The sequence below is a fragment of the Nicotiana tabacum genome, chromosome 17 (genome assembly GCF_000715075.1).
Source record: "Nicotiana tabacum cultivar K326 chromosome 17, ASM71507v2, whole genome shotgun sequence".
Lineage (NCBI taxonomy): Eukaryota > Viridiplantae > Streptophyta > Magnoliopsida > Solanales > Solanaceae > Nicotiana > Nicotiana tabacum.
Genome location: NC_134096.1, coordinates 137,968,002 through 137,983,811, shown reverse-complemented (window position 1 = coordinate 137,983,811; position 15,810 = coordinate 137,968,002). Strand labels below are relative to the sequence as shown.

Below are 15,810 nucleotides of genomic sequence, written 5' to 3'. Positions count from 1 at the left end.
CAACCATTGATCGTGCTAACTTAGAAATAAATCGACAGTATCCGAGGCCTCTTTACAATCGACCTCGAATATTGGGGGGAATTATCCCTCAAATATATCAAGTTCGATGCAAGAAAGTTACTTCATAACAACAGGGTTCTGATAGGAAAAATTGTAAGAGCTAAATGGTCAAAACGAACCATGCTCATATAGTTGGCCCGAGCCCTGACACAAAACATGGACACATGTACAATGACTTGCAAAGAAAAATTTCTTCTTTACCGATATCTTATATCCAAGAAAAATTCCCCTATTTCGAGATTTATTATGCAAACAGGCTCAAGGTAAATCAACGAGTTCGAGCAACACTCACTCAACTATTAAACCTACGGGCTACATTACTTCGAGTTCGAAATCACTCACTCGACTATTAAGCCTACGAGCTACATTACTTCGAGTTCGAATCACTCACTCGACCATTAAGTCTACGGGCTACATTACTTCGAGTTTGAAATCACTCACTCGACTATTAAGACTACGGGCTATATTACTTCGAGTTCGAATCACTCACTCGACCACTAAGTCTACGAGCTACATTACTTCGAGTTCGATATCACTCACTCGACTATTAAGCCTATGGGCTACATTACTTCGAGTTTGAATCAATCACTCGACCATTAAGTCTACGGGCTACATTACTTCGAGTTCAAAATCACTCACTCGACTATTAAGCCTATGGGCTACATTACTTCGAGTTTGAAATCACTCACTCGACTATTAAGACTACGGGCTACATTACTTCGAGTTCGAATCACTCACTCGACCATTAAGTCTACGGGCTACATTACTTCGAGTTCAAAATCACTCACTTAACTATTAAGCCTATTGGCTATATTACTTCAAATTCGAAATCACTCACTCGACTATTAAGTCTACGTGCTACATTACTTCGAGTTCGAAATCACTCACTCGACTATTAAGCCTACGGGCTACATTACTCCTAGTTCGAATCACTCACTCGACTACTAAGCCTACGGGATACTTTTATTTCGAGTTCGAGCAAGCACTCACTCGATCATTACGCCTACGGGCTACATTACTTCGAGTTTGAATCATTCACTTGACTACTAAGCCTACGACTTACTTTTACTTCGAGTTCGAAACATTCACTTGGCCAATAAGCCTACGGGCTACTCTTATTCCGAGTTCAAGCAAGCACTCACTCGACTATTACACCTACAGGCTACATTACTTTGAGTTCGAATCATTCACTCGACTACTAAGCTTACGAGCTACTTTTATTTTGAGTTCGAGCAAGCACTCACTCGACCCTTACGCCTACGGGCTATATTACTTCGAGTTCGAATGACTCACTCAACTAATAAGCCTAAGGGCTACATCATATCGAGTTTGAGAAATCACTCACTCGATTAATAAACCTACGGGCTGTTTTACTTCAAGTTCAAACAATCACTCAACTCGACTACTAAGCCTATGGGCTACCTTATTTCAAGTTTGAGTAAGCGCTCACTCAGTTATAGGCTACTCGGTTATAAAGGTTGCGAAGTCCAAATTCGATCAAATTGCCTAAATCCTTATGAAAACATTCATAAGGCATGAATAAAATCTTCATAAGGTAGGAAACAAAACAGAAGCAAGTCGGTAAAAGAAAAAGATATTTTTATATATATATATACAAGATTGTTTACATGATTGATTACAACATAGAAACTAAGGGCTAAGTTTCTTGGTTATCTCCGGGAGCGGTCTCTTCTCCACCGGGCTCCCCCATTCTCGGACCCGCTCTTACTCCTATCATCGTCATCATTATCATCATCTTCTTCATCGGAAGCCAAGGCTTTAGCATCGGCTTCGAGTTCTTTAGCCCTTTTTATCTCTTCAGCGAGATCAAAACCTCGAGCATGGATCTCCTCGAGGGTCTCCTTCCGAGATCGGCACTTAGTAAGTTCAGCGACCCAATGTGCTCGAGTATCGACGGTCTCGACTGCCTCTCTTGCTTGGACCTAGGCAGCTTCAGTATCGGCCCGATAAACGGCCACGAGTGCATCTGCATCGGCCTTTGCCTTTTCAGCGTCAGATTCGGCCTTGGCAAGTTCAGAGGCCAACCGAGCCTCGAGCTCCTCTATTCTTCTTTCTTGAACCGAGCTTTTCTCTTTCACACTTTGAAGCTTGTTTTCGACCGATGATAATTGAGCTCGAGCAGTCTTTTTCTCTACAGCGAAGCGATCCATACCTATTTTCTACTTCAAGGACTCCGCTTTTATCACATCGACCTCCTTACAGAGTTTCACGATCATCTTAATTTTCTGCTGCAGCTGTGAGACCGAAATATTAGCCATCATTCCGGTATCGAGCCCATAGGCTTTTAAAAGTATTATTACCTGCTTGGATAGATCGGTCTGATCTTGGTGAGCCTTGGCCAACTCAGCTCGGAGGTCTTTGATTTCCTCTCCTCTTTGCCCTAAGAGGAGTTTAAGGGAGTTCCTCTCCTCCGTAACCCGTTGAAGGTCGGCCTCGTATCGATGCAACTCAGTTTGAGACCAAGAACATGCTTCTCGATGAACTGCTGTGGCCTGCAAAGAAATAAAAAATGAATTAGAAAAGAAAACCAAGCATAAAAGCATTACCAACAAAGTGAGTTAAGGCTTACCCGGTTCAAAGCCTGTTGCACTCCGAGGAAACGATCCGATACATCACTAGTATCGACAGCGTCCTCGATATCGGTAAACAAATCATGAAAAAGATCATCTCTCTCATGAGATTCATCTACCTCAAGGGCCCCCAATGCTTGGGCTTCCCGAATCGCCCCTCCGGAAAAAGCAGGGAAAGTGGGCGAGTCTTCGATTACTACTGCCCCAAGTGAGTCGCTTGGGGCGTTCTCTTCGGTTCGAAGAGAGTCAGGAACGGCCCCCTCAGGCACATCCACGATTCCCAACAGCTCGGGGACTCTGCCCGAATCTTTCTCTGATGTATCCTCAGTTCGAGGTGGAGCCTGGTAAACCACCATCGATCCAGCTGCCTGTGGGGCATCAATGGTTCTTTTCGTTCGGGCCGCCAGCGCAGACCCATCGTTTTCTTTTTTCTTCTTTTTCTTCTTTTTCTTCTTCTTCTTCTTCTTCTTCTTCTTCTTCTTCTTCTTCTTCTTCTTCTTCTTCTTCTTCATCCCTTAGACGCAAAACTTATTCTACGGTCAAAGGAATGGTGTTTTTGTTCGGCTTACGAGCCGTCCTCTCCTTCAGTTTTGGATCTTCGGGAACTGAGGCCCTTTTCCTATTATTATCTTTCACCGGCTTTGGGACAGAAGCCGAAGCCTCTTCCTCGACGGACGAGGGCCTCAAAACTGCATCTTTGCCCACACCTACATACGAGAAATTTTATTAAAGTATATGGAAAGCAACTTGTTCGAACTACCAAAAAATATGAGAAAGGGGCTTACCATGATTTTTGGCCTCCCATCGCCCCTTTGACAAGTCACGCCATGAGCGCTCGGCGTATGTGGAGGTCGAAACCAGATCCCGTACCCAGTTCTTGAGATTGGGAACTACGTCGGGCATCCAGGGAACCACTGCATCACAAAAAGGGGGATATCGGTGTGTAAAGAAATGAATGGACAAAATAGCAGGAGATAACAACAGAATTACACTTACGCTTTATGTTCCACTCCTCGGGAAAAGGCATCTTTTCAGTCGGAATCAGGTCTGAAGTCCTTACTCGAATGAACCTGCCCATCCAGCCTCGATCCATATCCTCGTCTATGCTCGAGAACAGAGCCTTGGTAGCTCGACGCTAAAGTTTTATTAACCCTCCTCGAAAAAGGCGAGGACGGTACAATCGGATGAGATGATCGAGGGTGAAAGGCATCCCCTCGATTTTGTTCACAAAGTATCAGATCAAAATAACGATCCGCAAAAAGAAGGATGGATTTGGCCTAGGGTTATTAGGTATTTATGATAAAAATCTATGATAACAGGGGCGAGGGGACCTAACGTGAAAGGGTAAGTGTACACACTTAAAAACCCTTTCACGTGAGTAGTAATATCCTCTTCGGGGAGACGACACTACCACTTCTTTGTTCCCCCAGTTACAATCTTTTTTTATCTGCTCGATATACCCCCCCGGTTATTGAACAAATATATCTCGATATGGGCTCACATCGGCCGAGAACCAGCGAACCTTTATCGAGTTTGAAATTGGAGATAAGAACACACGCCACCGAAACACACTCCTCAGGCCGTGGATCCACCGATGTTTTGTCGGCGGCAGATTGGGAAGAAAAAGTTTTTTCTTTTTGGGGGACGGCTTTTGATGTCTTCACCATTTTTTGGATTTAAAGAAGGTGACAAAGATTTGGTGGTTTAGAAGAAGAATTTTGCAGAGAAGAATCACAGATCAGTGAATGAACTCAGAAAAGCCGAAAAAGAACTTAGAAAATTTGGAATATTGAAGTCGTAAAAGTGATAAATGGTGGAAGGAAGGGCTATTTATAGATTGAAGCAATGACTGTTCAATAGCAGCGGTGGACGACCACCGTCTGACACGCATTAAATGCCTCGGTAAGATAAGCCGACAGACAGCTATCACGAACGTCATGGTCGGGCTCGATGCAAACGTCATCGCATATCAAATCGAGCCATTGAGAAATCATATCATTTCTCATCACATCCTTCCCGAGAAATGAGGGGACTATCTGTATACGGTCGAAATAGATTTCGGCCTTCATACGATTGATCGAGGTCGAAACATAATGGATCGAAGAAAGACTTCGTAATATCGAGATGGATTCCGAAGACGGTACAAACGAGCTTCAGATTTCAGGTATAGGTCAAACACCGAGTTCGAAGTCATTATTGAGCTCGGGTTCGAATCGAACTATGATGAGATAATTTCGGGCTTAAGGGGCAAAGGCCAATCGAGACCGAGTTCGAATCATCACCTGATCCCGAGTCCACATCGAGCTCTAGAAGCAATACCGACCAGCACCGAGGCCGATCGAGCTCGAGCTCACAGACAAGAGCCGTTGCAAACACACTTAGGGAGAGAATCTTGGCGGAAATTAGGAAAAAGCTGATTTATCATGGGTTCTCCACTATGTATTTTTAATTATATCTAAAGTAGGATCCTCAACTATAAAGAGGATGTCTATATTTCTGTAGAGGATAACTTTTTTGGCTTACATTGTAACTCAAGCATCATATACTCCTATATTGAAAAATTATTCTTTGAAACTACATAAATTGTTTTATCTTGCTTAGTCCCAAAAGTCATATTCTTTCCAACCTCGTTTATTTTGCATTCTTTGCAATCTGTATTTGATATTTTTATTTATCCTTACGATTTGTATTAAGCTATACCACGTAACCTTAGAACTACGTATAAATTCAACTCTATCCGTTTTTCGGGTAAACATATTTATATTCTGAAATTTTCTCCATCTTAATAATTACTAGTTGCGTTGAATCAAATGTGAACTCAAAAACAAAACAAAACAGAAGGAGTAATCTTTTGACGTAGTTAGGTGTGTACATGGATCGGGTTGGTTCGTTTTTTTTATTAAAACCAAACCAAACCAACTATATCGGTTTGGATTGGTTCGGTTTTGGCGGGTTTTTCGGGTTTTTTGTTACTTAAATATTGTTTCAATTTTACTTTATTAAATTTTTGATAATATATTTAGTAAAAATTAAAAAAATTGATAAACATATTATCTATTAAATATTCTTATGGGAGAATCTACTTAATAACACATGATAGTTAATTTTTTAGTCGTCTGACAATAATTTTTCGTTGTTGTACTCTTTCAAGTAATTGAACATAAAAATCAATATGTTACCTAAATAATAATAACCACTTCAAATTCGAAAAAGATATAAGAATTTAATAGAATTTGACATATAAATATGAAAGAACAAAGAGATTGACGTATTTTAGTAATAATAAAGTGATCATACAACCCATTGAAACCACATTCGACTATCGTTTTCAAAATAATGTGACTAGCACTTAAGTTGTGTGTTGAGGAACAAAAGAAAAAATAAATGAAAAATGCATTGTCAGAAGTGGGATTTGAACCCACGCCCTCTTACGAAGACCAGAACTTGAGTCTGGCGCCTTAGACCACTCGGCCATCCTGACATTGTTTGCTGTTTGCTTATTGTATTTATAAAACACCGCAAAAACCAGGAATGAAATAAAAATAATGAAAACCTGAAAAGAGCTAGAAAGATGGCCTATCCCTATTAAGTAGGAAAATTTAGGAGGAGAATCAACTGTAACATATGCTTAAAAAAATAAAAGAAGTTCAATGTACCCTCCTAATGGATCAAATCCAAGCCCATCATTCATGGTATTCGTTATGAGAGAGGAGCATGTGATGTTTAAGTGTAAGTGTTGCATTGTGTCACCCATACCTCCAGAGAGGCCCATATAAGCATTCACTAATTTCTTTGCAAACAATTGATTCATTAGTTTCACAAATCAGAGCACAGCTTATGTTTTGCACGTACATTTGCATAAGAACGAATCTACAAAAAATTTAAATTAAATAGCGTAAATATTACAAAGTCAGGTTAACTAAAAGTCAACTGCAGGTAAGATTGTGTAATAAGTATAGGTTAGTAACATGAAAATTGACGAGTAACATGCTTGAACCATTCAAATTGCCTCAAATAGAGTGTTAGGAGAGTAGTAAGTAAAACTAAAGTTCATATAAAACTTTTGGTATTAGTCCTAACAATTAATTTTCTCTAATTGTATGAATATGTAGATAAAAAATTATGGATCCCACCCCCCCTCAACTGCCCACACCAGGCATTCGTGTATCTACATATCCGCAACTTTCAGACGTAAAACTCCCATGCATGGATAACATGATCAGTACGTGCTGACCTGAATATTTGAATTGGTTATAGCTAGGTTCTTTGAATAGATATTAAATTACTTATACTGCTTATTTAATGACACATATCCATTCCGTTGTTCAGTATTTCCTATGTTAAATGCTTTTGTCCTTCATGCTTATATCAAGTTTATACATTCAGCAATTTTCATGGCGACAGGTGCAATTTATAACAACTTTTTCTATCATCTACCTTTCAATGAGTTTATTTTATTTCTAACATTAGTTAGATTGACAATATTCTTAAAACTGATTCCCGTCCATTTGAAATATTAACGACGAAGGAAATGATACATGATTAATAAAACAACACTTAATTAAGATGAGTCATAGTATATCGTGGCTAAACCTCGGCAAATCTCCATCAAAATGGATAGAATCCTTAAGTTTAAACAATTAACGTAAGAGGAGAAGGTAAACAACAATCTATACGTGTTCCACATATAATATTCACCTCGCCACCATTGCAGCACTCGTGTTCCTCCCTTCAATTAATATTTTTCTAAAAAGTTCCTTTCAGATTTTCCTTTTGAAAAAGTAGTACGAAAATCTTCCAAAAAAGATCCTCAACTCAATTTAATACTGGCGCTTTGCTGTTACCATTGACAAAATTTGGGTCCTCCAACCAAGACAGCACTAACACGTATTTGCTGAGACATCTTTCAGCACTTAGAAGCAATAGAGTAAAGCCACGTGGCAACCTTTAGAGGACAACGACATCACTAATGATTAAAGTTGTGTTTCTTGAAGCGCAACAAGCTCGCCGAACTCTTGGGGAATGCCCACTCTCACATCACATGGCGCGCAATCTCAACGCTATTAGCAAACAAAGCCCGCATCTTGTCGCTTTCTATACAACTTTAATTTGTGTATAAATAAGATGAGTTTTGAAGGTATTAGTTAAACATTGAATTAATTCCAAGAACTTAAAAGGAGAGATAAAAATGGCCAGCTTTTCTTCAAAATCCAATACTAACAGATCCATCAGTTTACCAAGCAGATCACATCCAGCTACCCAGAAAATTGAAGAGGAGCTCAGTAAGCTTAAGAATTGGGAATTCTCGGCTTCACCAACTGCAGAAGCTGTTTACAATAGTTTACTTGGTTTGGGAGAAGTGCATAAATGCATGAGTGATCTTCTCAACTTGCCCCTGACTCTTCAAACCCTTTCCCAATGCCAAGACAAAAAATGGGTCGATGAAATCTTGGATAAATCTGTGAGATTTCTTGATATTTGTGGGACCACAAGGGAGATAGTGTCACAGTTTAAAGAAAATGTTAAAGATGTTCAGTCTTTATTGAGAAGAAGAAAGGGAGATTTAAGCATGGAAGCCAGCTGCAGCATTAACTATATCTCTTTTAGGAAGAAGATGAAAAAAGATGCCAAAACCTTAGTTACAATTTTAAAGAAAATGGATCATGAGGTGGTTGAAGTAATGGAGGTTGATCAACTTGTCTTAGCAGTTATCAGAGTGCTAAGAGAAGTTACCACAATGGGAATTTCAGTATTCCAAATGGTGTTGGTTTTCTTGTCAGCCCCAAATTCTAGGCAAAGCAAATGGTCTTTGGTTTCAAGATTGGTAAACAAGGGAGATCAAGACAATGTAAATGAGATAGAAAGTGCTGATGTTGCATTAAACAACATTTTCAAGTATGGTTGTAATGAAGTGGAGAAGATCCAGTTTGTGCAAAATCTGGAAGCTCATTTTGAATGCATTGAGAATGGCCTGGACAACATATTTAGATGCTTGATCAGATCAAGGAGTACACTCCTGAATGTTGTCTCTTGCCACTGAAAGTAGTCTTGTATTAATGCATAAGCATCCGAATATTGTAGGATATGCTTATGATGAAAACCTTGCTGTAAAGGAACAAATTTGTAATTACACATATACAGAAAAATATAGTTATACTCACAAATTTTGCCTCTCTTTCTCTCTTGTTTATCTTTAATCAAATAAAAATATGACAATGAATTTAGATATACTTTGGTTAAATCCACGAAAGTCTTCCTTGAATGAACAAGTTAATTACTTTGTCGTTCCCTTCACATATACAGAAATGAGATGTTTAAATAACATAATTTTCTAGCGAACAACGAACTCAGCCCATGTAATCCACTAGTACTCCTCATGATTTATCAATAAAGTACTACAATATAATAAAGGTACATTAAAAATGTCCAAGGCACTTGATCTTTACAAGTGCAAGTAAAGCGTCATGGCGGAGATGATCTGATGATGGTATATATTATGCTGCTTACATTCCAATTAATTCCACATGATCAGTATTTCTTTGAGCTAACTGATATTTGGATATCATGGTACGTTTAAGAAAGATGAAGTAACTCGCATTGAAGTCCACTGTTCCTAGCTACTACTATAATCTATCCTACCATTATTTTCAGAACATCTGGGCTTCTTAGCATGTTCCCAAGAATGTTCTTTATTGAACTGGGAATGTCACGTAACGTTCCAAAAACTATGAGTAGTTTTAGGACTGGTCATAATTCAGTAAAAATTGAATCGATCCAAACAGATGAACACCCCTAATTAAGTAGTAGCTTTGTTCTCATCAATTTTGAAAGAATACCGAGGGAAAATGTTAGAAACAAGAGAAGGGCAAAAGGTAATTTTATGATAGTACCTAAAATTATACTTTTGCATGAAAATCATTCCCAATTCGATCGGATTCAGATATTGGATTTAAATAAAATGAAAGACAACTTTTTGCATTAGGATTTGCAAACTAAAAGGATTAAGAAATTGGCTGGATTAAGCAATAATTTACTCACCTTCAACGAGGATTCTCTTGGTAGAAAACATGGAGGAAACATCAAGGCAACAAGCCACTCGTGCACACCTAACTAAGCCATATTCGTCGCTATCTTCTAGTTAACCACCGTATATGTTTATTGATTACTGAAATGAAATATCGAGATTCGTGATGTGTTTAGATTTAAATTCTTGAAATGGTGACCTATTATATTCTTGGCTGGAGTTGAGCATAAGCTGCCCAATCTGTTGCTGATGCAGGCACATTCTACTTAACATGCCCATTTGATATATTTCTTTTGTAGTGGAATTTTTAAAAATTATTATTGTTCAGTATCTATTAATTTTTTATAACTATTATATATACATAATTACTTTTTATAGCTACAATTCAATTATACGGTAATGTATTCGCACTGCTATATTCATGAATACAGCAGCAAAAAGGGCCTAAAATTCAGGGCAGTCCACCTGTATGTATTCACATATATTCGGGCCATGTATTAATGAATACAGTAACGACAACCATCTTAAAACTAGGTTTGTCCAGCTGTCTAATAACGAAAATAATATCAATTAGCGTGATACACTCCTAATATAACTCAACAAAATTAATTCTAACATGCCTCATACCCAATTAATTAGAATGATTTTTCAGTTGTATATTACTGTTGTATTTAACTTTTGTATTTAGTGTGTTTCAAATTTTTTTACTGTTGCATTCATTAGATTCAATATTTGTATTTATTGTATTCGCTATTTTATATTCAGTGTATTCAAATGTATTTGTATTAAAAATATTTTAGTTTTTCCTAATACATCTTATTACTACTGTATTCGGTAAATTTCATTGGTTGTATTCACTATATTTCTATTTGCATTCAGTTTATTTTACTGTATTTTAAAATAAATGTATTCACGGTTTATATTCTGATTTATTTTAATATTTGTATTCGGTGTATTTTAATATTTATATCATGTATTCATGCATAATGTATGTACAGTATGCATGAATACAAGTGTATTCAGTTGTATTAAAAATACAGACCTTCTAAATACACAAATACAGGCAAAAAAAAGTATATTTATACAAAAATACAAGGTGTTTGAGTGAATTTGTACAGAATATAATGTATTTGTATCATTGTATGTGACTAAATAGCAAAGAAGAGAAGAAAGTTTGTCAGAGATGGTGTTTTCCGAATCATCTATTCACAAACAGAAACAATTAGAAGATAAACATTATCGAACAATCCATATGTTCCCATCACGATTATATCTCCTGCTTTCACCGGAAAACTAATCTTCTCTGCAACACTAGGATCATTAGAAATTTTGCTATTCCCCAACTGAAAAGGACAGTTGAACCTCGACTACTTGATCTAACAGCGAGCGATCATTGTCTTCCTTCTCATCCACTCCTCCAAAAATTCAATTGTAGTAACCCTAAAGGATTCAGCCTATTTTGCTCGAAGAGAGAGAGAGAGAGAGAGAGAGAGAGAGAGAGAGAGAGAGAAAGAAGAAAAATTCTGAGTGAGAATCGTGTGTTAATTGAAAGAAAGAGAGAGAAAAAATAAAAATAGCATATTTATGCCTCAATGGTAGTATATACCATAAATATCTATTTTGCTATAAAATATAAAAGGTAGCTATAAAAAATAATACTATAAAATGATTTTGGTTTATAATAAATAGGTGTATACCTTTGCTATAGGAGAAAAATTTCCTTATTTGTAACGGCCCACTTGTAATAATGAGGCCCATTTTGTAATAGTCATATTAGTCCGGTTCTTTCATTAGTTAGTTGATTCTTTTGTATATAGCCATTTAATTGGATTTTTCTAGAATATAGAAAATATTTTTCTTTTAGGCAGAGTAATGAAAATATCTGTTTCTCTCTTCTTTCTCTCTCTCGTTTATTCTTCAAACCCTAGTATAAATCTTGATCGATTCATGAAAATCAATGTTTTCACATGGTATCAGAGCAGAGATTCCGTTCTTGCTTCTCACTAGCTTCCTCGCGATGTTACCCTCGCCTATTTTCATCCAAGAATTTTTTGTTCGTTGAGAAGTTTGGAGCTTTCTGATTCCGCTGAGTTTTCTTCTGCAATCGTTGCTTCGACGACTTCTTTCTACCGGAATTTCATTGGATTGGCGTGGAGATCAATCGGCTGCTTTAATTTTCCCTATCCAATAGTTAGGGTTTGCTTTGTTCAAGTTCAAGGTCGTTACCATTTTTGTTCTCGTTATCTAGCTCATTTTGTTGTATGTTAGAATCGAATAGTTCTTAATTGTGGTAGAGGTATACAGTTGCATGTGCTGTGGTTGTTTCCTATGTGATTTTCTGACTATTTAACTCAAAATGGTGAATGTCGTTGACGAGTCTACATCTTCTAATTCCCCTATTAGTTTCATCCATGATCCTTCGAGTCCACTCTTTCTTCTGTCTTCTGATGTTCCAAGGGTTTCTCTTTTCAGTACTCCTTTTTCTGGAACTGAATTTAGGGGGTGGAGACAGAATATGATTGTTTCCCTTTCTACTAGGAATAAGATAGGCTTCATTGACGAAAAAATTGTTAAGCCTCGTGAAAATTCCCCTCAATTTAGGCAATGGGATAGGTGTAATAATATGGTCATCTCTTGGTTGACCAACTCCCTTACACCAGACATAGCTGAAAGTGTTTAGTATTCTGACACTGCCCAAAGCATTTGGACTTAACTTAATTAAAGGTATGGTACTGTTAATGGAACCAATATTTTTGAGATAAAACAAGAGTTGGCATCTAGCAGTCAGGGGTCTCAATATATAGCATCTTACTTCAACAAACTCAAGAAATTATGGGATGAATTGGGTTTCATGCGTGCCTCTCGTGGTAGCTCTTGAACACATGCTGCTAAATCTGAGCTTCAAAGAGAGGATGATGAAAACAAGTTGCATCAGTTTCTCATGGGGATTAATGAGACTTATGTTAGAGTTAGGAGTAATCTGCTCATGATGCAACCTCCTCCATCTCTAGACATTGCCTACAACATCTTGCTTCAGGATGAAAGACAAAGACAAGTGTCCTCACCATCCCATTTCCGTATTGATTCTGCTTCTTTCAATACCCATCTCACTATCAAGTTCTCAGGGACACTTGCCCTCCCAAACAGTTCACTCAAAGGGTCAATTTTAAATACAACAAGTCAAATCTGGTGTGTAAATATTATAATAAGCCTGAGTATTTGGTTGACAAATACTATAAGCTACATGGGTTCCCACCAAACTTCAAGTTTATCAAGGGTAAAAGGATTGCTGCAAATGTTGAGGTGCAGGGTCATCAAAATTCTGCTGAGGTTTCTCACTCTCCAATTGAAGGGTCTTCTAATTCAGAGTCTTTGATCCCTGGGTCAACCAAGGATCAATATTCCCAACTCATGATGTTGCTTTAGCAGACACAAATATCAGAATCACAACCCCAGTCCAGCCTCATGGCATCTGCTAACTTTGCAGGTATTTTCTCTTCACCCAGTTGTGTAAACAATGTATCTTATGGTGCTTGCATGTTACCTAAAATAAATGAATGCATTTATATTATAGACTCTGGGGCTACTGACCACAAGACCTCCAATAAAGACCTTTTTTTATATTAAACCCTTAATCATACCATACTTAGTCACTTTACCAAATGATTATAATGTTAAGGTAACTTGTACTGGATCCATTCAATTTCTTTCTTCCAAATTGCATCATGTCCTCTATATTCCTAGCTTTCATTACAACCTTATCTCTATATCCAAACTTGTTTTTTCTAGTTGGATTCTATTGTCCTATTTGCTAAGTTTTCCTATTTGATACATGTCCCTTCACTGAAGAGGCCACTGAAAATTGATAAATTGGATGATGGACTTTACAGGCTTGTGCAATCTTCCCCTTCTTTTTAATCTCATGAAATTGCATGTCAATCTACTTCTATGAGTGCTAATTTACTTTTTGAATTTTTTTCATGTAAATACCATTCTCCATTAGTTGTTGATTCTGTTTCTTCTTCTCATTGTATATATAATTCTAAATTGAATAAAATTGAGATGTTGTGGCATAATAGACTGGGACATATACCTTTTGTTAGAATGAGAGAAATTTCTTATACAACAACAACAACAACCACCAGTATAATCCCACAAGTGGGGTCTGGGGAGGGTAGCATGTACGCAGCCTTACCCCTACCCTGGAAGGGCAGAGAGACTATTTCCGATAGACCCGCAGCTAAAGCAGGTGAAAGAAGCCCTGATAGCAAGTAATAACAAGACAAATAATTAGAAAACTAAATTGAAGATTGCAACAGAGAATATGAAAGAGGTACTGATAACAAATAATAGCAAGATAATATATTTAGAAAACTAAATCCAAGGCAGCAAATGAGAATATGTACGCAGTACTGCTAGCAAGCTATGAAATTACCGATGTCAAGTAATAAAGGAACGAGACATGCGAATATAGCAAACTAAGGAAAAAGGGTACCGTACTAGCACTAATACTATCGAACTAGAGAAGACAAAGGGAAACACACGACTACCTACTAACCTTCTACCCTAATCTTCAACCTCCACACCCTTCTATCTAGGGTCATGTCCTCGATTAGCTCAAGTTGCGCCATGTCCCGCCTGAGCACCTCTCCCCAAGACTTCTTTGGCCTACCTCTACCCCTCCTCTCACCTCCCAAGGTCAACCTCTCACATCTCCTGACTGGGGCCTCTGTGCTTCTCCTCTTAACATGCTCAAACCATCTCAACCTTGCCTCACGCATCTTTGCCTCCACAGGGGCCACTCCCACCTTGTCGCGAATAACTTCATTCCTAATTCTATCCAACCTAGTATGCCCACACATCCATCTCAACATCATCATTTACGCTACTTTCATCTGTTGGACATGAGTTTTTTACTGGCCAACACCCTGCCCCATACAACATAGTCGGTCTAACCATTACCTTGTAGAACTTACCCTTAAGTCTCAACGGCACATTCTTATCACACAAGACACAGGAAGCGAGCCTCCACTTCATCCACCCTGCTCCGATACGGTATGTGACATCCTCATCTATCTCCCTATCCTTCTGAATTATAAATCCCAGATACTTGAAACTCTCTCTCCTAGGAATGGCTTGCGTATCGAGTCTCACATCCCCGTCCGCCTCTTGGGTAACACTGTTGAACTTGCATTCCAAGTATTGTGTCTTGGTCCTGCTCAACTTGAAACCCTTAGACTCCAGAGTATGTCTCCAGACCTCCAGCCTCTCATTAACGCCACCTCACATCTCATCAATTCGGACTATATCATCCGTAAATAATAAGCACCAAGGCACCTCCCCTTGAATGTGACACGTCAAAGAATCCATCGCCAGGGAAAACAAAAATGGGCTAAGTGTTGATCCCTGATACAACCCTATCTCAACCGAAAAGTAGTCAGAGTCTCCTCTTGCTATCCTAACCCGTGTCTTAGCTCCATCATACATGTCCTGAATCACTCTAATATACGCTACATGCACTCATCTAGCCTCCAAACATCTCTATAGAACCTCTCTCGGGACTTTGTTATAAGCTTTCTCCAGGTCAATGAACACCATATGCAAATCCTTCTTCACCGTCCTATACTGCTCCACCAATCTCCTCACAATGTGAGTGGCCTCAGTAGTCAACCGTCCCCGCATGAAACCAAACTGGTTCTCAAAAATATACACACACCTCCTCAACCTCCCTTCAATCACCCTTTCCCACACTTTCATCGTATGGCTTAAAAACTTGATACCCCTATAGTTGTTGCAGTTTTGGAGACACCCTTGTTCTTGTACAACGGGATCATCGTACTCCGCCTCCACTCTTCGGGCATCTTCTTCATCCTAAAACTGATGTTAAACAACCTAGCAAGCCATTCCAAGCCCTCCTTACCCACGCTCTTCCAGAATTCCATCGGGATCTCGTCCGACCCAGTCGCTCTACCCCTACTCATCCTGCGCATAGCCCCTACAACCTCCTCCACTCGTAAGCGTCTACAGTACCCAAAATCTCGCTACCGCTCCGAGTACTCCAATTCCCCCATCACAATGCCCATATCCCCCTCTTCATTCAAGAGTCTATGGAAGTAAGACTGCTATCTCTGCCTA

At 38.6% G+C, this 15,810-nt stretch overlaps 1 protein-coding gene and 1 non-coding gene across 2 annotated transcripts; one reads left to right on the top strand and one right to left on the bottom strand.

Annotated features, from left to right (window-relative positions):
* Positions 1–6,048: 6,048 nt before the first annotated feature.
* On the bottom strand, positions 6,049–6,132 carry TRNAL-CAA (transfer RNA leucine (anticodon CAA)). Its single transcript has one exon. It is a non-coding gene; the product is annotated as a tRNA-Leu (tRNA).
* Positions 6,133–7,812: 1,680 nt separating this feature from the next.
* On the top strand, positions 7,813–8,799 carry LOC107810538 (uncharacterized). Its single transcript, XM_016635333.2, has one exon. The coding sequence runs from the start codon at positions 7,840–7,842 to the stop codon at positions 8,689–8,691; it is 852 nt and encodes a 283-aa protein (XP_016490819.1). The 5' UTR covers positions 7,813–7,839; the 3' UTR covers positions 8,692–8,799.
* Positions 8,800–15,810: the final 7,011 nt, after the last annotated feature.

Bases quoted from the DNA above. Each gene is read 5' to 3' on its own strand.
- LOC107810538 (XM_016635333.2), top strand. From the start codon at position 7,840: ATGGCCAGCTTTTCTTCAAAATCCAATACTAACAGATCCATCAGTTTA.